This window comes from Paralichthys olivaceus, chromosome 6 (assembly GCF_024713975.1).
Source record: "Paralichthys olivaceus isolate ysfri-2021 chromosome 6, ASM2471397v2, whole genome shotgun sequence".
Taxonomy (NCBI): Eukaryota; Metazoa; Chordata; class Actinopteri; order Pleuronectiformes; family Paralichthyidae; genus Paralichthys; species Paralichthys olivaceus.
The window spans coordinates 4073935-4096376 of NC_091098.1; the positions used below are offsets into that span (position 1 = coordinate 4073935).

At 40.4% G+C, this 22442-nt stretch overlaps 1 protein-coding gene across 2 annotated transcripts; it reads right to left on the bottom strand.

The window, feature by feature from the left end:
- Positions 1–330: 330 nt before the first annotated feature.
- LOC109643433 (ninjurin-1) lies at positions 331–22407 on the bottom strand. Of its 2 annotated transcripts, none has more exons than XM_069526867.1 (4): positions 22258–22407; positions 20217–20451; positions 689–824; positions 331–601 (listed from the first exon to the last, which is right to left on the bottom strand). In XM_069526867.1, the coding sequence occupies exons 1-4, from the start codon at positions 22309–22311 to the stop codon at positions 517–519; spliced, it is 510 nt and encodes a 169-aa protein (XP_069382968.1). In that variant the 5' UTR covers positions 22312–22407; the 3' UTR covers positions 331–516. The 2 variants fall into 2 exon arrangements, with proteins under 2 accessions (XP_069382968.1, XP_069382967.1); XM_069526866.1 differs by having other exon boundaries at positions 689–827.
- Between the last annotated feature and the right edge of the window lie 35 nt (positions 22408–22442).

Genomic DNA, 22442 nt, shown 5'->3' on the forward strand with positions numbered 1-22442 from the left:
TTGGTTCAATAGTATAGATCAGCTTAATTTCACCACACTAACATTTGTACAAAACAATATAGTGCAGTTATATTTACAAGATAGAAGCTTTAAATAGTTTGGCATAAATCTGCATTCTGAGACATATTAGTCCAACGAGGGGTCATCACTGTGCCTTGGTGTGGGCATCTGTACTGATGAGCCAATGTATTCAATCTGAGGTTTTTGGTTGTCTGTATTTGGCTGAGTGGAATTAATTATAATAACTTTATTTGTATAGCACTTATCTAAATAAGGTTACAAAGTGCTTCACATAATCCATAGCAAAAATGAATGAACTAAAATAAGATCCTGAGTTGAGGATGTGTTTAATGGTCAATGACAATGAGATTTTACTTGGTGAATCAATGTGGGTCTCAGAATAGCTCCAGAAATGCCTTTATGTCCTAATCATGTAGATCCATGAAAGCCCAGAAGAATTCAATGCTTTGAGAGACCACGAACAAGGAGATGTGTTATTTTGGTCCAGACACTGGTCTAAATGACACCAGTCGCGTTAATGTCATTGGGCAGAGGAACGAGCTGAGGCTCTGGTATAGCAATAATACGTGATTCTCCTGACCTGAAAATGAAGACAAGAACAAAGTCACGAGAGTTTTACATCAGCAGCAGTACACTGTAAGCGATTGTATGTTCTGTCGTGGCCCACCTGACAATGTGCCCCTCAAAGCCGAGGGCTGTGATGAAGATGTTGATGAGGACCGTGAAGAAGACAAAGACTGTCGCTACGTTGTTCATCCGGTCCAACTTGGCATGTTTCCTCACGTCGTTCAGATCATACTTCACTGCTGGCACAGAATCACACAAGACCAAAATCTAAATTAGCAACTGAAAAAGATGATGAGTAAAAAGGATGGGAAGAGGTGGGGCGGGGGGGGAGGTGGTACTGAGGTTTTTATTTATACAAACTCTGATGTTAGATTTAGGAGGAGAATTGGGTTTTGGATCAGTTAGAGATGATAAATATGATAGTGTTGCTCAAATTGAAAAAAAGAATCCTGAAACCTCTGACGTGGAGACAAAAATAAATGTTAAATAAAATGTTTCCACTTGTTACTGAAATGTACATGGTGTTATATGTCAGTCCTCTCTGAAACCAAGGCAAAGAACACATAAAGAACATTTTAAAACAGGAATCTTGGAACATAAATCCTAAATTGAATCCCTGAGACTGAGCTGCTCTTGTGTTGTTTTTCTTTCAGTGTTCTGATTCATTTTGTTGTTGCAGGATGAACCTCTGATCAACCAGTTTGTCGTCTTGTGTTACTTTTCTTTTTCTTACCAGTTCAGTGGTCAATATACAGAACTATTTCCTGCAGTATTGTCTAACAATGCATCGGAGGGTGGAGCAAGACAGTTTGTTGTGTACACACAGAGGTTTTATTAGTCATCAGCACCTGGAGGACTTGTTTTCAATTTCAATGTGACAATTTCTGTTTGCTTTCCTTGGCTAGTTTACCACCTACATTTGCACAGTTTAAGGTAATTTACTGGACTTCAACCTGATTAAATGTCAATAAACTGGATAAAATGGAAGTAACATTATTTTACAGACTGCGTATTTAAATCACAGAAGAGTGGAGTTGAGTGTTCTATTTGACAAAGAAAACTGTGATATGGCCTTGAAGGAACAGTTTAAGAAACACATGCATAAATATAGCTACAGTTAATACTGCTTGCTTAGCAGAAAGCAGTAAATAGACAACTTTTAATCTGGATCTGTCACAAAACCACCCTCAATTATCTCCAGAGCTCATTTGTTTAGGATATTTGGGCCATATTTGTTATTTGACAAGTGGGCAACTTTTAGGCTCACATCCCATTTTGTCCGGGCCACAAGAAAGACAGAAGGGCTGCATCATTGCACATAGTGGCCCACATCCGTACACTATCCTGACATCATCATACAGCTCTAAATGCATTGGTTATAGAAAGTGTTCGTCGAGAGGAGGGAAACTATAACACACACAGGAACGACAAAATCATAATTATTTAGAAGAAAATAAGAACAAGCCCAGGTTCCTCTTCAGTTCTGTAGCCAGGCTGACAGAAAGTCACACCTCTACTGACCCATCTATTCCTCTAACTCTGAGAAGCAATGATTTCATGAGCTTCTTTACAAATCAAATTATAACCATCAGGGATCAAACCCACCACCTCCTTCCCTTGAATAGCACAGATACACTGTCTGGTCCTGAAACCATAGAACCAGATTTATGTTTGAACCATTTCTCTTCTATTGATCTTCCTGAACTGATCTTATTAGTTTCATCATGTAAACCAACAACTTGTCTTTTAGACTCTGTCCCAACTGGACTTTTTAAGGAAGTATTAAATATTAAATCAGATTAACATGTCTTTGTTAACCGGCTATGTACCACAAGCTTTTGAGGTAGCTGTTATTAAACCTCTGCTTAAAAAGCCTACACTTGATCCAGAGGTTTTAGCTAACTACAGAGCCATATCAAACCTGCCCTTCATTTCAAAAATCTTAGAAAAAGCTGTTGCTAACCAGCTGTGTGATTACTTAGTTAGTAACGGTTTGCTGGAAAAATTCCAGTCAGGATTTAGAATCGATCACAGCACAGAAACAGCACTATTGAAAGTAACTAATGACCTTTTCATGGCTTCAGATGATGGACTTGTCTCTGTACTCGTCCTGTTGGATCTTAGTGCAGCATTTGACACCATAGATCATAAGATCCTGTTATAGAGACTAGAACAACATATAGGGATCAGAGGAACTGCATTAGACTGGTTTAAATCATATTTATCAGATAGATTTCAATCTGCTAATGTCAACAATGACCCCTCCATGCACATGCAAGTTAGTCATGGAGTTCCACAAGGTTCTGTCCTTGGACCGATATTCTTCACCTTATATATGCTCCCCTTAGGCAACATCGTGAGAAAGCACCACATACACTACCATTGTTACGCAGATGACACCCAGCTGTACATCTATCTGAAGCATGATGAATCTAATCACTTAGTTCAACTTCAGGAATGTCTCAAGAACATCGAGGCCTGGATGACCCAAAACTTCTAACAGAACAGCTTTCTTCCACCTGCGCAATATTAACAAAATCAGAAACATCCTGTCTCAGAAGGATGCTTCAAAAAACTAGTCCACGCGTTCGTTACCTCTAGACTAGATGACTGTAATCAGTAATGCCCCAGGAAGACTGTAAAGTCTCCAGTTGTTCCAAAATGCCACAGCACGAGTGCTGACAGGAGCTCTAAGGAGAGATCAAATTACTCCTGTCTTAGCTTCTCTACATTGGCTCCCTGTAAATTTCAAAATAGTTTTCAAAATCCTGCTCCTCACATTTAAAGCCCTTAACAATCAAGCCCATTCATATATAAAAGAGTTCATAACACCGTATTATCCAAATAGATCACTTCGTTCACAAAACACAGGCTCTCTGTGGTTCCAAGAGTCTGTAAGAGTAGAACAGGAGGTAGAGCATTCAGCTACCAGGCTCCTCTCCTGTGGAACCAGCTCCCACTCTGGGTTCAGGAGGCAGACACCCTCTCTGCATTTAAAGTTAAACTTAAAACGTTCCTCTTTGATAAAGCCTATAGTTAGTTCTGGATCAGGTGAGTCCTGAACCATCACTTAGTTATGCTGCTATAGGTCTAGACTGCTGGGGGAACTCCCATCATGCACTGAGGACCTCTCCACTTCTCTCTGTCTCTCTGCCCCCCCACATTCAGTCATTTATTTATTTTAATACATGTCAATGACTTGTTCACTTTGTACTCCCATAGTCTCTCTCTCTCTTTCTCTCTCTCATTTCAGATATCTCTGACCCCGGAACCTCAGGACAACAACTTTACCATTATTACTATTATTAATTACAATATCTCAGTAATTCATTATGATATGAATTGTGTCTGTTATCAATAATAATTAAATGTCTTTACACTGTTGTTTACATTTTAACTAGTCAGATTAATACCTGATGGTGCTCAAGTGTTCCCGGTCTTTTATCGCTCCCCTACTTCCCCCTCCCCACTATCACGCTATCTTCTCTCCCCTCTTTTCCACCCATCTCTCCTCTCCTCCCCCCTTTTTCTTTGCTCACCCCAACCGGTCGAAGCAGATGACCGCCCACATTGAGCCTGGTTCTTCTAGAGGTTTCTCTCTGTTAATGAGGGAGTTTTTCCTCCACAGTCACCAAAGTGCTGCTCATTGTGGGAACTGTTGGGTTTCTCTATATTAATATGATTTTAAGGTCTTGACCTTCTATATAAAGTGCCTTGAGATAATGTATATTATGATTTGGCACTATACAAATAAAATTGAATTGATTATATGTATATATATATAAGACTGCAGGCTTCAACAATGTCCCATTGAAAGTGAGGAGCAGCTTAAAAGGATAAAGGGAGAAGGTCAGAGCAACAGGAGAGAGGATGAAGGAGAGTTCTGAGTTGTTGGGACCTGGTATCGGTGAACCATAGTTGGGCCTACATGTGTCGGCAAAAGCCTGACTGCATGTCTCCTTTGCTCTGGAGACAAAGGAGAGCTTCCAGAACTCAGTCTCCCAGGGTGCTTCATCTTCACACATAGGTGGTAAAACTGCTCCTGAAGACAACTCTCAACCACTATTGGTCACTGTGTGCCCCATGACCCATGAGGTCACAAGGCCAATATAAAACGAGTTTCCCTTCTCCTGGCTCTCTTCTCTCTTCTGCCTCTTCCCCTGCTGACCGCTCCTGGAGGAGTAGGTTCTGGCCCTGCTCTCCCAGCCAGGGAGACTTCCTCCCTACACAAGCTCCTCAACTTCAAGCAGGCCTGCCTGGAGCAGACTGCTAAAACCTTCCAAAGGCAGTGACACGAGAGCCTGCCTAAGAACTTCAGCACAACTGGCCAGGACACAAGGTCTGACCAGCAGATGATCAACAGGAGCCACAAACCAACAAGACCACTTCACTGGACTTCAAACAGCACATCCAAAAAGGATCTTTCCCCCTTTTTCATGGACGGGTTAGAAGTTTGACTTGTGTTGTTGTGATATTTGGTAATTTGTTATTTGAAAGTTAATGTTCGTTCTGTTAGGCTTTTCATTTTCTTTGCATGCATTTTACTACTTTCTTTAACCTGGCACCAACACCTCACACACTCATCTCTACAAACTTAACACATACATGTGATCTCAGCCACATGGTCTCACCACTCCGGGGGGCCTTTTGTCTTCATAGTGGCCAGCTGCCATTTTGAATCTCAGTCACACACACACGCACACACACACGCACACACACACACACACACACACACACACACACACACACACACACACACACACACACACACACACACACATCTGTATATGGTAGTTACACTTTTTTGTTAGTTTGTGTGTTTATACTTTTATTTTTTCATAATAAATGTTGCATAAGTGTGAATTTTGCCAACCTCTATACTGTCAAGGAAGAGAAGAGATACTTTATTGATCCCTCAAGGGTAAATTCTTTTTACACTCGTTTTTTTAGATGCACTTTTTTTTAACCCTGAAACACAATCCCACACAAAAAGGGCTCATAGACATGCACATTTGGTAATTCTGATTATAGTTATTTATTTAATTATTAATCAGAGTTCCAAATTTGTAGTCAGTAATTTCATGAGACTTATTCAATAATCTTTTCCCTTCCTTTGAAGGGTGGTGCCCCTATTTATCTTTTATCAATCCAATTATTATTTAATATTAATATATTTAATATTAATATTTAATATTTCTCTGATAGCCACATTTATTGAATGCCCAAAAGCACACCTGTGGAGGTGAAGGGGCTGGGAGAGCACCGTCACCTGCACCACAGAGGATCAGTCAGCACAGGTGAGAGCTGTTAGCTGACTGATCCTCATGCTTGAAAAGGCAGCAGCAGAGCTGCCTCGTGGAACACACTGGGGAAGAGACTGGGCGAAGCTAAAGGTCCAGCAGAAAGTGCTGGACCCTTTAAGTTAAGTGTTTTGTCAGTTCTCTTTGTATTAAATAAAAAGATGTTGCTGAGCACCCAATGGTTGGACTGGTTCGTCTCTGGCTGTCGTGGTGGGTACCCCGTGGCATGGTCGACTGCCACAACACCATTTAATGGTGCCACGTTTAATGAGTACATAGTCACAACAGTGATTAAGTGCAAGTGTTTGTTTTCTTGGTTCTTTTAAAGAGCTGGAAAAATCGTCTCAGCAAAGACGGCTTCTTTGATTTGCTCTCTATCACCTTCTCCTCCATTGCCTCCAGAGCTTGCTTAGTGGTGTTGAGAGCCACCTGAAGTGTGGACATTTCCGACTGCCACTGGAGTCTTTCCTTCCTTCCTCCTTCCTGTTCCTGTAGCAGAGCTGCCTTGAGCCTGGAGGTTTCCTGACTATGTGTAGCCAAGATTTGGGACTTCTCATGCTCCCAAAGGCATCTTGACTTTTCCAGTTGGTCATGGGCTTGAACCAGGGAGGTTTGGATTTTGGATGTTTCCTCAATCTCTCTGGCGAGGCATGTCTCTTCCTCCATTGTTTTCTCTCTTTCAGTTTGGACAGCTCTCTCAAGGTCGCTGACCTTTTGGTTTCCACTTGACTGAAGCATCCTCAGTCGTGAAACTTCCTTCCCTAGACCCACTTTAGTTGCATAAATATATACAATTTCTTGCTCTATATCCTTTGCCTTTCTGACGAGGTCTTCATTTTCCTGTACCTGAGCAGTCCTTTTCATGTGCTTCTCATGCAGGAGCTGATTTAAGAGTTCAGAGTAGGCATGTGTGGTCAAATCAACCCCACTGCCAGATTCAAACTCAGGCACAGATGCAGACACAAATGCAGATGCCTCTGTGTGTGCAGAAACATCAGCTGTCCCAGCAAACTGTGTTCCTGTGGACTGAGAAGTCCATGCCTCTGCCTGTGGAGATGGAGGCTGAAACACTTTTGCCTCTTCCTCCATCCCCAGGACAGTCCTGTCTTCAATTGTCTCTTTCCTCAGGACAGTCTGGTCTTCATTTGTCTCTGTTGTCTCTTTCCTCAGGATAGTCTGGTCTTCAATTGACTCTGCTGACTCTGTCCTCGGGATAATCTTTTCTTCATATATCTCTTCTGACTTTATACTCAGGACAATCTCGTCCTTATTCATCTCTGCTGAGTCCACCCTCAGGACAGGAATGTTTGTTGCCTTTGTTTCCTGACATGCTGGAAATGAAGGGTGATATACAACTTCCTTTTTTTTCTTTGGGGGAGACTGCACTTTCCTTTTCACTTCAAATGCACATGCTTCTGTGTGTGCAGAAACATCAGCTGTCCCAGCAAACTGTGTTCCTGTGGACTGAGAAGTCCATGCCTCTGCCTGTGGAGATGGAGGCTGAAACTCTTTTGCTTCTTCCTCCATCCCCAGGACAGTCTGGTCTTCAATTGTCTCTTTCGTCAGGACAGTCTGGTCTTCAATTGTCTCTTTTGTCAGGACAGTCTGGTCTTCAATTGTCTTTGTTGTCTCTTTCCTCAGGACAGTCTGGTCTTCAATTGTTTCTGCTGACTCTGTCCTCGGGATAATCTTTTCTTCATTTATCTCTTCTGACTTTATGCTCAGGACAATCTCGTCCTTATTCATCTCTGCTGAGTCCACCCTCAGGACAGGCATGTTTGTTGCCTTTGTTTCCTGACATGCTGGAAATGAACGGTGATATACATGTCCCTTTTTTCTCTTTCGGGGAGACTGCACTTTCCTTCTCACTTCAGGTCTTAAGACGGGAATTCCATATACAACTTTTTCTATTATGTTCTTCTTCTTCTTCTTTTTAGATGTAGTTGGCTTATTATTCTCCCCAATTCCACTTCTGTCTGGTTTATAGATCTCTCTTTGTAGTGGTGGGAAATTAATATCATACATTGATTGATTGAACGTTAGAAGCGGTCCATTGCTTTCGGTCACTTTATTCCAATTCATGCTGAGATTTCTACTCGATCCTCTTCACTGAAATGTCTCTAAGTAAATATTAATGATAAAACAATGTGAGGCATTATACCTACTATGGGGAAAATGATGCTTTGTAAACCCTAACATCAAAGCACATTGAAGGCACAAAAGAAGAATGCCTTTACATCAAAATCAAAGCCCCAGAGAATGGTGTCCTTTGCATCAAACTCAAAGGATGGAATATTGATAGAACAAAAGATCCTAGATGTTTGTAATAAAGACATCGGTCCAAAATTGGCCTCTTACATCATTATGTGTGCAACTGTGATCTGATTTCCTGTTGAAGTTGACAAGTCTGTTAATAGTAGCACAAAGAGAAAAGAATTGGTTGCCTGGCTGAGAAAACTGAGATGTGTGGCCTGTTGACTGCACCTCTTCATCTAACAGCTCACTAGGGTTGCTCCTGACTGTTCCATTTCTCCCTGCATTATCTCTAACTAATCCCTTGTCGAAAAAATACCCCAAATAACTGTTACCTTGGTTTGGAAACATGTTACATAGAATAAAGCAAATGTTAATAGTAGTGAAACAGAAAAACTCCAGGCCTTTTTATCGTTTGCGTGTTGGACGTAGTGTGCACAGCTTTTTATTAACAGTCTAGGATGTAGTGTTACGTTTTCATTCATCCTACCTGGTTTATCTGCATAAAGATTTTATATTCAATATTTACATGAGATGAAACAGAATATGCTTATTTACTGTTCACGTGTGTGGCTTTGAATAGGTTTGAATGATGTTATTTTTACATACATAACACTGCGGCTATTTCAGGTCTGTTAAGCCATTGACACAACCTTCAGGCCATAGTTCACAGCTTTTTGAAATTCAAACATCAAACTGCATCAAAACAAAAACCTTTAGCTTTGAGGTCAAATTGATAAACAGGAAGTGATTCTGTGAATATACAGTGTCACAAAGAAATGCAATATGTCACCTTGTACTTTACATATACATTACATATATACATACCAGCCAAAAAATGTTGCCTTTTTAACTCTGTGTTCAAGTGAAAAATAAAATAGAGTAAAATCCATAAAATAAATGTTATTATTATTAAACTATTATTAATTATTATTAAATAATTATTCAACTGAATCTCCTCTCTCTCACTTCTGTCCTGTTTGGAGATGCCTTTAGGAAGTGATGCGAAATTCATTTCATCCACCTTCGGCAAGGATTCAACCTCTGCTTGGAAATGCATTGTCTTCTGAGGGTTGACTGTTGGCAGCTCAGTTTATTTTATTTTGAAGAAATGACACCACGACTTGAAACAATACAATTGATGATCAAATATAATCTATTTAATGTGAATGTGGACAGCAGTGACATTATAGTAATATGTTTTTAATTGGCTGGTGTGCACGTCCTCATGACTAAAAATGCAAGGGTTTGTTTAGTAAATTTGTTTTTGCTGCACTTGTTAGATTGGCATAGAGACTTCCAAAAATGAATTTACAGAGCCTGATAAATTATGTGACACACAAAAACAAGATCCTCTAAACAACTGACAGAGGATCTGAAAATGAATCAATTTAATGCTACAAAGCAGGGGAGAATATAATAATAATAATAATAATAACTGCATTTGTATAGCACTTATCTAAACAAAGCTACAAAGTGTTTCACAGGAAAATTATAAAAATCCATGGCTAGAAGAAGAATACATTTAAATTTAAAAAATGTAATTCAGTCAAATTTTTTGAGCCACAGAACAGGTTGTTGTAATGAAAATAATAACTTAAATTGTACCTTGGTGTAATCAAGTATTCCAGCCTATTAATCTGAATAGCATTGAGAAAGGCTAAAAGTAAATCTGACTGGCTACTGGCTTGTATGGCAGTGCTGTGAAAGCCATGTGGCCCACTCAGTAGACCAGATGTCATTACCTCAGTGCCTTTTTTATTCTCCTTATGTATTTATTTGTTTTTAAACTAAATTGAACTAAATACCTACTCTCATATGTTGCAGAGTCAGAAGCTGCCATATTAACCCAACAGTTCCCACAATGAGCAAGCTCTTTGGCGACTGTGGAGCTGAAAAACTCCCTCTTTAACTGGGAGAAACCTCTGGCAGAATCAGACTCAATGTGGGCGGCCATCTGCCTCGACCGGTTGGGGTGAGTGAAGAGAAATGGGGAAAGAGTGTCAAGCACACGACTCGGAGGAAGGATCCGGATGCAGAGTTAGGGAAAAAACAGCTGATGCAGCTGTTGTGTTTATTCTCACAAAAAAACAAAGACTGAAAAAACAGAGGGCGCCTCAATAAAGAGGGGATGATTACAAAACGTACATCTCAAATATCCTACCTTCCGTGAAGGGACAAGGGAAAGAAAAAGAAACAACACTTAACTAAGGTCAGATCTAAAGGGGGGAAAAAGGCTATGAAAATTAGTTACTAAATCAAATCACCTCCTGCGAGGGAATTAACTATAAACATTAACAAAAAATCAAAACTCCTACAATGAGGGACAATACTTCTTATATAACTATGAACAAAAAACTCCTTCGAAGTGGGACAAGCTATGAACTAAAATAAAACTCCTACCACGAGGGACAATACTTCTAATATAAAGATAAACAAAACTCTCCTCCGAAGAGGGACAAGATCTAACAATAACTAAACTACACAAGCAAAAGAAGCTTTGAAAACTTAAAGGCAAACGGCAACAAAACACTCTTTACGAGGCAACCGACTATAACTATGGTTCTTTGACTTAAGGCTGGTGAGACTCGAAAAAGGACAAGACACACTGGCACAGGACAAAGGGAAGACGCAGACTCTAAGCAAACTGTGTGATTACTTAGTTAGTAACGGTTTGTTGAACAAATTCCGGTCAGGATTTAGAATCCATCACAGCACAGAGACAGCACTATTGAAAGACCTTTTTAAGGCATCAGATGATGGACTTGTCTCTGTACTCGTCCTGTTGGATCTTAGTGCAGCATTTGACACCATAGATCATAAGATCCTGTTATAGAGACTAGAACAACATATAGGGATCAGAGGAACTGCATTAGACTGGTTTAAATCATATTTATCAGATAGATTTCAATCTGCTAATGTCAACAATGACCCCTCCATGCACATGCAAGTTAGTCATGGAGTTCCACAAGGTTCTGTCCTTGGACCGATATTCTTCACCTTATATATGCTCCCCTTAGGCAACATCGTGAGAAAGCACCACACACACTACCATTGTTACGCAGATGACACCCAGCTGTACATTTCTCTGAAGCATGATGAATCTAATCACTTAGTTCAACTTCAGGAATGTCTCAAGAACATCGAGGCCTGGATGACCCAAAACTTCTAACAGAACAGCTTTCTTCCACCTGCGCAATATTAACAAAATCAGAAACATCCTGTCTCAGAAGGATGCTTCAAAAAACTAGTCCACGCGTTCGTTACCTCTAGACTAGATGACTGTAATCAGTAATGCCCCAGGAAGACTGTAAAGTCTCCAGTTGTTCCAAAATGCCACAGCACGAGTGCTGACAGGAGCTCTAAGGAGAGATCAAATTACTCCTGTCTTAGCTTCTCTACATTGGCTCCCTGTAAATTTCAAAATAGTTTTCAAAATCCTGTTCCTCACATTTAAAGCCCTTAACAATCAAGCCCCTTCATATATCAAAGAGTTCATAACACCATATTATCCAAACAGATCACTTCGTTCACAAAACACAGGCTCTCTTGTGGTTCCAAGAGTCTGTAAGAGTAGAACAGGAGGTAGAGCATTCAGCTACCAGGCTCCTCTCCTGTGGAACCAGCTCCCACTCTGGGTTCAGGAGGCAGACACCATCTCTGCATTTAAAGTTAAACTTAAAACGTTGCTCTTTGATAAAGCCTATAGTTAGTTCTGGATCAGGTGAGTCCTGAACCATCACTTAGTTATGCTGCTATAGGTCTAAACTGCTGGGGGAACTCCCATCATGCACTGAGGACCTCTCCACTTCTCTCTGTCTCTCTGCCCCCCCACATTCAGTCATTTATTTATTTTAATACATGTCAATGACTTGTTCACTTTGTACTCCCATAGTCTCTCTCTCTCTCTTTTTCTCTCTCATTTCAGATATCTCTGACCCCGGAACCTCAGGACAACAACTTTACCATTATTACTATTATTAATTACAATATCTCAGTAATTCATTATGATATGAATTGTGTCTGTTATCAATAATAATTAAATGTCTTTACACTGTTGTTTACATTTCAACTAGTCAGATCTGATACCTGATGGTGCTCAAGTGTTCCCGGTCTTTTATCGCTCCCCTACTTCCCCCTCTCCACTATCTCCCTCTCTCTTCTCTCCCCTCTTTTCCACCCATCTCTCCTCTCCTCCCCCCTTTTTCTTTGCTCACCCCAACCGGTCGAAGCAGATGACCGCCCACATTGAGCCTGGTTCTTCTAGAGGTTTCTCTCTGTTAATGAGGGAGTTTTTCCTCCACAGTCACCAAAGTGCTGCTCATTGTGGGAACTGTTGGGTTTCTCTATATTAATACGATTTTAAGGTCTTGACCTTCTATATAAAGTGCCTTGAGATAATGTATATTATGATTTGGCGCTATACAAATAAAATTGAATTGATTATATGTATATATATATAAGACTGCAGGCTTCAACAATGTCCCATTGAAAGTGAGGAGCAGCTTAAAAGGATAAAGGGAGAAGGTCAGAGCAACAGGAGAGAGGATGAAGGAGAGTTCTGAGTTGTTGGGACCTGTTATTGGTGAACCATAGTTGGGCCTACATGTGTAGGCAAAAGCCTGACTGCATGTCTCCTTTGCTCTGGAGACAAAGGAGAGCTTCCAGAACTCAGTCTCCCAGGGTGCTTCATCTTCACACATAGGTGGTAAAACTGCTCCTGAAGACAACTCTCAACCACTATTGGTCACTGTGTGCCCCATGACTATGAGGTCACAAGGCCAATATAAAACGAGTTTCCCTTCTCCTGGCTCTCTTCTCTCTTCTGCCTCTTCCCCTGCTGACCGCTCCTGGAGGAGTAGGTTCTGGCCCTGCTCTCCCAGCCAGGGAGACTTCCTCCCTACACAAGCTCCTCAACTTCAAGCAGGCCTGCCTGGAGCAGACTGCTAAAACCTTCCAAAGGCAGTGACACGAGAGCCTGCCTAAGAACTTCAGCACAACTGGCCAGGACACAAGGTCTGACCAGCAGATGATCAACAGGAGCCACAAACCAACAAGACCACTTCACTGGACTTCACACAGCACATCCAAAAAGGATCTTTCCCCCTTTTTCATGGACGGGTTAGAAGTTTGACTTGTGTTGTTGTGATATTTGGTAATTTGTTATTTGAAAGTTAATGTTCGTTCTGTTAGGCTTTTCATTTTCTTTGCATGCATTTTACTACTTTCTTTAACCTGGCACCAACACCTCACACACTCACCTCCACAAACTTAACACATACATGTGATCTCAGCCACATGGTCTCACTCCGGGGGGCCTTTTGTCTTCATAGTGGCCAGCTGCCATTTTGAATCTCAGTCACACACACACGCACACACACACACACACACACACACACACACACACACACATCTGTATATGGTAGTTACACTTTTTTGTTAGTTTGTGTGTTTATACTTTTATTTTTTCATAATAAATGTTGCATAAGTGTGAATTTTGCCAACCTCTATACTGTCAAGAAAGAGAAGAGATACTTTATTGATCCCTCAAGGGTAAATTCTTTTTACACTCGTTTTTTTAGATGCACTTTTTTTTAACCCTGAAACACAATCCCACACAAAAAGGGCTCATAGACATGCACATTTGGTAATTCTGATTATAGTTATTTATTTAATTATTAATCAGAGTTACAAATTTGTAGTCAGTAATTTCATGAGACTTATTCAATAATCTTTTCCCTTCCTTTGAAGGGTGGTGCCCCTATTTATCTTTTATCAATCCAATTATTATTTCATATTAATATATTTAATATTAATATTTAATATTTCTCTGATAGCCACATTTATTGAATGCCCAAAAGCACACCTGTGGAGGTGAAGGGGCTGGGAGAGCACCGTCACCTGCACCACAGAGGATCAGTCAGCACAGGTGAGAGCTGTTAGCTGATTGATCCTCATGCTTGAAAAGGCAGCAGCAGAGCTGCCTCGTGGAACACACTGGGGAAGAGACTGGGTGAAGCTAAAGGTCCAGCAGAAAGTGCTGGACCCTTTAAGTTAAGTGTTCTGTCAGTTCTCTTTGTATTAAATAAAAAGATGTTGCTGAGCACCCAATGGTTGGACTGGTTCGTCTCTGGCTGTCGTGGTGGGTACCCCGTGGCATGGTCGACTGCCACAACACCATTTAAATGGTGCCACGTTTAATGAGTACATAGTCACAACAGTGATTAAGTGCAAGTGTTTGTTTTCTTGGTTCTTTTAAAGAGCTGGAAAAATCGTTTCAGCAAAGATGGCTTCTTTGATTTGCTCTCTATCACCTTCTCCTCCATTGCCTCCAGAGCTTGCTTAGTGGTGTTGAGAGCCACCTGAAGTGTGGACATTTCCGACTGCCACTGGAGTCTTTCCTTCCTTCCTCCTTCCTGTTCCTGTAGCAGAGCTGCCTTGAGCCTGGAGGTTTCCTGACTATGTGTAGCCAAGATTTGGGACTTCTCATGCTCCCAAAGGCATCTTGACTTTTCCAGTTGGTCATGGGCTTGAACCAGGGAGGTTTGGATTTTTGATGTTTCCTCAATCTCTCTGGCGAGGCATGTCTCTTTCTCCATTGTTTTCTCTCTTTCAGTTTGGACAGCTCTCTCAAGGTCGCTGACCTTTTGGTTTCCACTTGACTGAAGCATCCTCAGTTGTGAAACTTCCTTCCCTAGACCCACTTTAGTTGCATAAATATATACAATTTCTCGCTCTATATCCTTTGCCTTTGTGACGAGGTCTTCATTTTCCTGTACCTGAGCGGTCCTTTTCATGTGCTTCTCATGCAGGAGCTGATTTAAGAGTTCAGAGTAGGCATGTGTGGTCAAATCAACCCCACTGCCAGATTCAAACTCAGGCACAGATGCAGACACAAATGCAGATGCTTCTGTGTGTGCAGAAACATCAGCTGTCCCAGCAAACTGTGTTCCTGTGGACTGAGAAGTCCATGCCTCTGCCTGTGGAGATGGAGGCTGAAACACTTTTGCCTCTTCCTCCATCCCCAGGACAGTCCTGTCTTCAATTGTCTCTTTCCTCAGGACAGTCTGGTCTTCATTTGTCTCTGTTGTCTCTTTCCTCAGGATAGTCTGGTCTTCAATTGACTCTGCTGACTCTGTCCTCGGGATAATCTTTTCTTCATATATCTCTTCTGACTTTATACTCAGGACAATCTCGTCCTTATTCATCTCTGCTGAGTCCACCCTCAGGACAGGAATGTTTGTTGCCTTTGTTTCCTGACATGCTGGAAATGAACGGTGATATACATGTCCCTTTTTTCTCTTTCGGGGAGACTGCACTTTCCTTCTCACTTCAGGTCTAATGACGGGAATTCCATATACAACTTTTTCTATTATGTTCTTCTTCTTCTTCTTTTTAGATGTAGTTGGCTTATTATTCTCCCCAATTCCACTTCTGTCTGGTTTATAGATCTCTCTTTGTAGTGGTGGGAAATTAATATCATACATTGATTGATTGAACGTTAGAAGCGGTCCATTGCTTTCGGTCACTTTATTCCAATTCATGCTGAGATTTCTACTCGATCCTCTTCACTGAAATGTCTCTAAGTAAATATTAATGATAAAACAATGTGAGGCATTATACCTACTATGGGGAAAATGATGCTTTGTAAACCCTAACATCAAAGCACATTGAAGGCACAAAAGAAGAATGCCTTTACATCAAAATCAAAGCCCCAGAGAATGGTGTCCTTTGCATCAAACTCAAAGGATGGAATATTGATAGAACAAAAGATCCTAGATGTTTGTAATAAAGACATCGGTCCAAAATTGGCCTCTTACATCATTATGTGTGCAACTGTGATCTGATTTCCTGTTGAAGTTGACAAGTCTGTTAATAGTAGCACAAAGAGAAAAGAATTGGTTGCCTGGCTGAGAAAACTGAGATGTGTGGCCTGTTGACTGCACCTCTTCATCTAACAGCTCACTAGGGTTGCTCCTGACTGTTCCATTTCTCCCTGCATTATCTCTAACTAATCCCTTGTCGAAAAAATACCCCAAATAACTGTTACCTTGGTTTGGAAACATGTTACATAGAATAAAGCAAATGTTAATAGTAGTGAAACAGAAAAACTCCAGGCCTTTTTATCGTTTGCGTGTTGGACGTAGTGTGCACAGCTTTTTATTAACAGTCTAGGATGTAGTGTTACGTTTTCATTCATCCTACCTGGTTTATCTGCATAAAGATTTTATATTCAATATTTACATGAGATGAAACAGAATATGCTTATTTACTGTTCACGTGTGTGGCTTTGAATAGGTTTGAATGATGTTATTTTTACATACATAACACTGCGGCTATTTCAGGTCTGTTAAGCCATTGACACAACCTTCAGGCCATAGTTCACAGCTTTTTGAAATTCAAACATCAAACTGCATCAAAACAAAAACCTTTAGCTTTGAGGTCAAATTGATAAACAGGAAGTGATTCTGTGAATATACAGTGTCACAAAGAAATGCAATATGTCACCTTGTACTTTACATATACATTACATATATACATACCAGCCACAAAATGTTGTCTTTTTAACTCTGTGTTCAAGTGAAAAATAAAATAGAGTAAAATCCATAAAATAAACATTATTATTATTAAACTATTATTAATTATTATTAAATAATTATTCAACTGAATCTCCTCTCTCTCACTTCTGTCCTGTTTGGAGATGCCTTTAGGAAGTGATGTGATAAAACCTCTGCTTGGAAATGAATTGTCTTCTGAGGTTTGACTGTTGGCAGCTCAGTTTATTTTATTTTGAAGAAATGACACCACGACTTGAAACAATACAATTGATGATCAAATATAATCTATTTAATGTGAATGTGGACAGCAGTGACATTATAGTAATAGGTTTTTAATTGGCTGGTGTGTACGTCCTCATGACTAAAAATGCAAGGGTTTGTTTAGTAAATTTGTTTTTGCTGCACTTGTTAGATTGGCATAGAGACTTCCAAAAATGAATTTACAGAGCCTGATAAATTATGTGACACACAAAAACAAGATCCTCTAAACAACTGACAGAAGATCTGAAAATGAATCAATTTAATGCTACAAAGCAGGGGAGAATATAATAATAATAATAATAATAATAACTGCATTTGTATAGCACTTATCTAAACAAAGCTACAAAGTGTTTCACAGGAAAATTATAAAAATCCATGGCTAGAAGAAGAATACATTTAAATTTAAAAAATGTAATTCAGTCAAATTTTTTGAGCCACAGAACAGGTTGTTGTAATGAAAATAATAACTTAAATTGTACCTTGGTGTAATCAAGTATTCCAGCCTATTAATCTGAATAGCATTGAGAAAGGCTAAAAGTAAATCTGACTGGCTACTGGCTTGTATGGCAGTGCTGTGAAAGCCATGTGGCCCACTCAGTAGACCAGATGTCATTACCTCAGTGCCTTTTTTATTCTCTTTATGTATTTATTTGTTTTTAAACTAAATTGAACTAAATACCTACTCTCATAGGTTGCAGAGTCAGAAGCTGCCATATTAACCCAACAGTTCCCACAATGAGCAAGCTCTTTGGCGACTGTGGAGCTGAAAAACTCCCTCTTTAACTGGGAGAAACCTCTGGCAGAATCAGACTCAATGTGGGCGGCCATCTGCCTCGACCGGTTGGGGTGAGTGAAGAGAAATGGGGAAAGAGTGTCAAGCACACGACTCGGAGGAAGGATCCGGATGCAGAGTTAGGGAAAAAACAGCTGATGCAGCTGTTGTGTTTATTCTCACAAAAAAACAAAGACTGAAAAAACAGAGGGCGCCTCGATAAAGAGGGGATGGTTACAAAACGTACAACTCAAATATCCTACCTTCCGTGAAGGGACAAGGGAAAGAAAAAGAAACAACACTTAACTAAGGTCAGATCTAAAGGGGGGAAAAAGGCTATGAAAATTAGTTACTAAATCAAATCACCTCCTGTGAGGGAATTAACTATAAACATTAACAAAAAATCAAAACTCCTACAATGAGGGACAATACTTCTTATATAACTATGAACAAAAAACTCCTTCGAGGTGGGACAAGCTATGAACTAAAATAAAACTCCTACCACGAGGGACAATACTTCTAATATAAAGATAAACAAAACTCTCCTCCGAAGAGGGACAAGATCTAACAATAACTAAACTACACAAGCAAAAGAAGCTTTGAAAACTTAAAGGCAAACGGCAACAAAACACTCTTTACGAGGCAACCGACTATAACTATGGTTCTTTGACTTAAGGCTGGTGAGACTCGAAAAAGGACAAGACACACTGGCACAGGACAAAGGGAAGACGCAGACTCTAAGCAAACTGTGTGATTACTTAGTTAGTAACGGTTTGTTGAACAAATTCCGGTCAGGATTTAGAATCCGTCACAGCACAGAGACAGCACTATTGAAAGACCTTTTTAAGGCATCAGATGATGGACTTGTCTCTGTACTCGTCCTGTTGGATCTTAGTGCAGCATTTGACACCATAGATCATAAGATCCTGTTATAGAGACTAGAACAACATATAGGGATCAGAGGAACTGCATTAGACTGGTTTAAATCATATGTATCAGATAGGTTTCAATCTGCTAATGTCAACAATGACCCCTCCATGCACATGCAAGTTAGTCATGGAGTTCCACAAGGTTCTGTCCTTGGACCGATATTCTTCACCTTATATATGCTCCCCTTAGGCAACATCGTGAGAAAGCACCACATACACTACCATTGTTACGCAGATGACACCCAGCTGTACATTTCTCTGAAGCATGATGAATCTAATCACTTAGTTCAACTTCAGGAATGTCTCAAGAACATCGAGGCCTGGATGACCCAAAACGTCCTACTTCTAAATTCAGACAAAACTGAGGTCGTTGTAATCGGCCCTAAACATCTTAGAGAATCACTGTCTGAACAGATAGTCACCTTGGATGGTGTCAGTTTGGCCTCCAGCTCAACTGTGAGGAACCTTGGAGTTATGTTTGACCAGGACATGTCATTTGACCCACACATAAAACAAGTCTATAGGACAGCTTTTTCCAGCTTTTTTTTTTAAGTTAAACTAAAAAGGTTCCTTTTTTGATAAAGCCTATAGTTAGTTCTGGATCAGATGAGTCCTGAACCATCACTTAGTTATGCTGCTATAGGTCTAGACTGCTGGGGGAACTCCCATCATGCACTGAGCACTTCACCACTTCTCTGTCTCTCTTCCCCCCACATTCATTTATTAATACATGTCAATAACTATGTCACTTTTTTCCCCCATAAGTACTCTTTATATTTCTCTCTCTCATTTCAGATATTTATGACTCCAGAACTGCAGGAGAACCACTATTATTATTTTTTGTATTGACAACAATACTAATTATTACCATATGAATTGTTGCTGTTATCAATAATAATCCTAACTTCTTTACACTGGTATTATTTACATTTTAACTAGTCAGATCAGATACCTGATGGTGCTCAAGTGTTCCTGGTCTTTCTCGTCTCTCTCTCTCCCCCTCCTCCCCCTCCCCACTATCACGCTATCTTCTCTCCCCTCTTTTCCACCCATCTCTCTTCTCCTCCCCCCTTTTTCTTTGCTCACCCCAACCGGTCGAAGCAGATGACCGCCCACATTGAGCCTGGTTCTTCTAGAGGTTTCTCTCTGTTAATGAGGGAGTTTTTCCTCCACAGTTGCCAAAGTGCTGCTCATTGTGGGAACTGTTGGGTTTCTCTATATTAATACGATTTTAAGGTCTTTACCTTCTATGTAAAGTGCCTTGAAATAATGTATATTATGATTTAGCGCTATAGAAATAAAATTGAATTGAAATTGAATTAAATAACATTGATGTTCAGCTTTGGTCAGGCAGGCTGTAGTTTGTTCTAGCTGTGTTGTCTTCTCTAGATTCATGAAACTTGCAACATCTCTCACAATCACTCATTGTATGTCTGTTTTGATTAATTTGCATCTTCTATAATTTAAGATTCTACAGTAAAAAGAAACGTTTTTAAAGTGCTAGGAGGAAGGAGGAAGGATAACAAAGGAGATGCGGAACATCTGAGTCACTTGCCAATAAAGACGAGCAGCAGTCCCACTGCGACTTGTAGCGTGATAGACAGAGACAGCAGGACAATGAGAGGGAGGTAGAAGCGGTACTGAGGCCCCACATAGAGAACAGTCTTCAGCTGGGATGAGTTGGCCATCAACAGAGCGACATCCAGCATGCTCTGAGCTGCACTCTTCTTCGTGGCATAGTGGTTAATGTTGATGGAGCGATACACTTTTCCAGTGCGCCCTGTCACTGCCTGCGAGTTGAAGAAAGTCAAACTTCAGCTACTGTGGATGAACAACATCACAGAGGTACTAAATTGCAGCCACTGCATACGTACAGTTCAATCATTGACAGTTATTCTGGGTTTTTTGATAAGACTAGTCGGCATGTGTACATGGTAAATCTGTCTTCATATAGTGCTTTTCTAGTCTTGATGTACAGGCAAAAGCTCTTCACACGACGATTTACTGCATTGGAAGCAATGCGTCAACCCCCCAAATTGCAATTTGGCGATCGTTGTCATGCCAAAGGTTATTTAGGCACGCAGAACGGGAGAAACAGGGATCAAACCTCCAACCCAATGGTTAGTGGATAACCCACTCAACCTCCTGAACTACAGAAGCCCAAAATGCACACTAATATTCCACTATGACACATATATAACAATATTTATAATTTGATATGAGTTATGGAAACCGCATATTAGAATTGTAAAAAACGATTTAGCATTTTGTGATGACAACATGTAGAATATGATGTTATTATACAGACAAGCTATTTGGAAGTGGAAAACTTTCCACCATCAGCTTCATATCACATTCGTCACATGTTGCTTTATCAAATTATTGTGTTTTATCAGGCATATAAAAACAATTAAGAAAATGGTCTATTTTGGAAGAAGAGCAAAACCCAGAATATTTTGTGCATGTTTTTTCTCTTTCACATGTCCGATTGCTCTGTACATTTGTGCACACGTCACAATGGTTTATTCCAAACACAGACAGGTGTTTTGTTGCTATGAACTAAGGTGTGGCAGTGAGAGGAAAAGTGGGAGTGGCAGAGCGACAGATGATGACTCACTTGGCCGGAGGGAAAGGCGACAAGACGCAACATGTTGTCAGACGTTCTTCTACCTAAAGAAATCTAGTGAGCTAACAAGTCATGTCATGAATTTATACGTGCTAGTGCGGAGAGAGTGAACTGTCCGTAGGCAGAAGGGCTGTACATGAGGTGATGTCAGACACAGGTAAACTGTTCGGGATTGAAGTGTCTATACCCTCATCTCCCACAGCACCACTGACAGAAAACCACTGTTTTGTATCATCACTGGCAAAGGCATGGCATATTCTCAGGGCTTTACCCATGAGACGTCACACCTGGGTGCAGTTCTCTTTGAGCCGCAGTGCTTTCATTCAGCTCTATGCACAGCTGACTACTGTGGGAAAAAGCATGAGGTTCTGTCACCCCTGACATTTGACATTCCTGTAACAGACTTTAAAGCAGAGATCCCCAACCTGGAGGTCGTGACCCTCAGAGGGGTTGAAAGATTTTATTGTCTTTTCGTCTTCTCCAGACTTTTCTTTTTTTTAATTTGGGAAAACAGGGGAGACAACACTCAGTTGAACTGGTCACCACTGTTACTGGCAGACATACAGTATACTTCATTAAAGAAGTTCACTAAAAAAACAACAGGCCCCAAATGATAAAAGGACAAGTGTCGATATTAACTATATTGAATTGTGTATTTATTATCTTTATAGACACTAAAGTACTTGGTCTCCTACTGTAGTTAAGCTTCAGTGTTTTGTCTGCCGAATAACTGAAAGTAAATGGTACAGTGTTCTATACATAGATGTGTATCAATTTTACAATCTGCTTAATGTTACGATAATGATGTGAAACACAATCTTAAGTTGTTTTTTAAATATCAAGGGAACAAATGAAACGATCCAGTACTATGTACAGTAGATGAATACATGACAACCATTTAACTTTACTGTATTGAAGAGCAGAACAGAACAGTAAAATCAGAGGACTTGTCAGTGTCTGTGTTACCCACCTCTATGTCGCCCACTTTACTCAGAGGTATGTCCTGTCTGTTCAGTCTGTCCATCGTTTGCTGACTCAACGTTCGATGTGATGGATGAAGTGCGCTGGGATGAAGTCTCTGCTGTTGAGCGAGCAGACAGGACTAACAAGTTAGGCTACTCCTCCAGTCGCAGGGACAGTGGAGAACACCCCTCC

Excerpts from the sequence above, each read along its gene's own strand:
- LOC109643433 (XM_069526866.1), bottom strand. The coding sequence starts at position 22,311 with ATGGACAGACTGAACAGACAGGACATACCTCTGAGTAAAGTGGGCGAC. Across the intron at positions 828-20,216 it reads ACTGCTGCTCGTCTTTATTG|CAGTGAAGTATGATCTGAAC; the intron begins GCAAGTGACTCA and ends ATTCTGTGCCAG. Across the intron at positions 602-688 it reads TTTGAGGGGCACATTGTCAG|GTCAGGAGAATCACGTATTA; the intron begins GTGGGCCACGAC and ends CTTCATTTTCAG.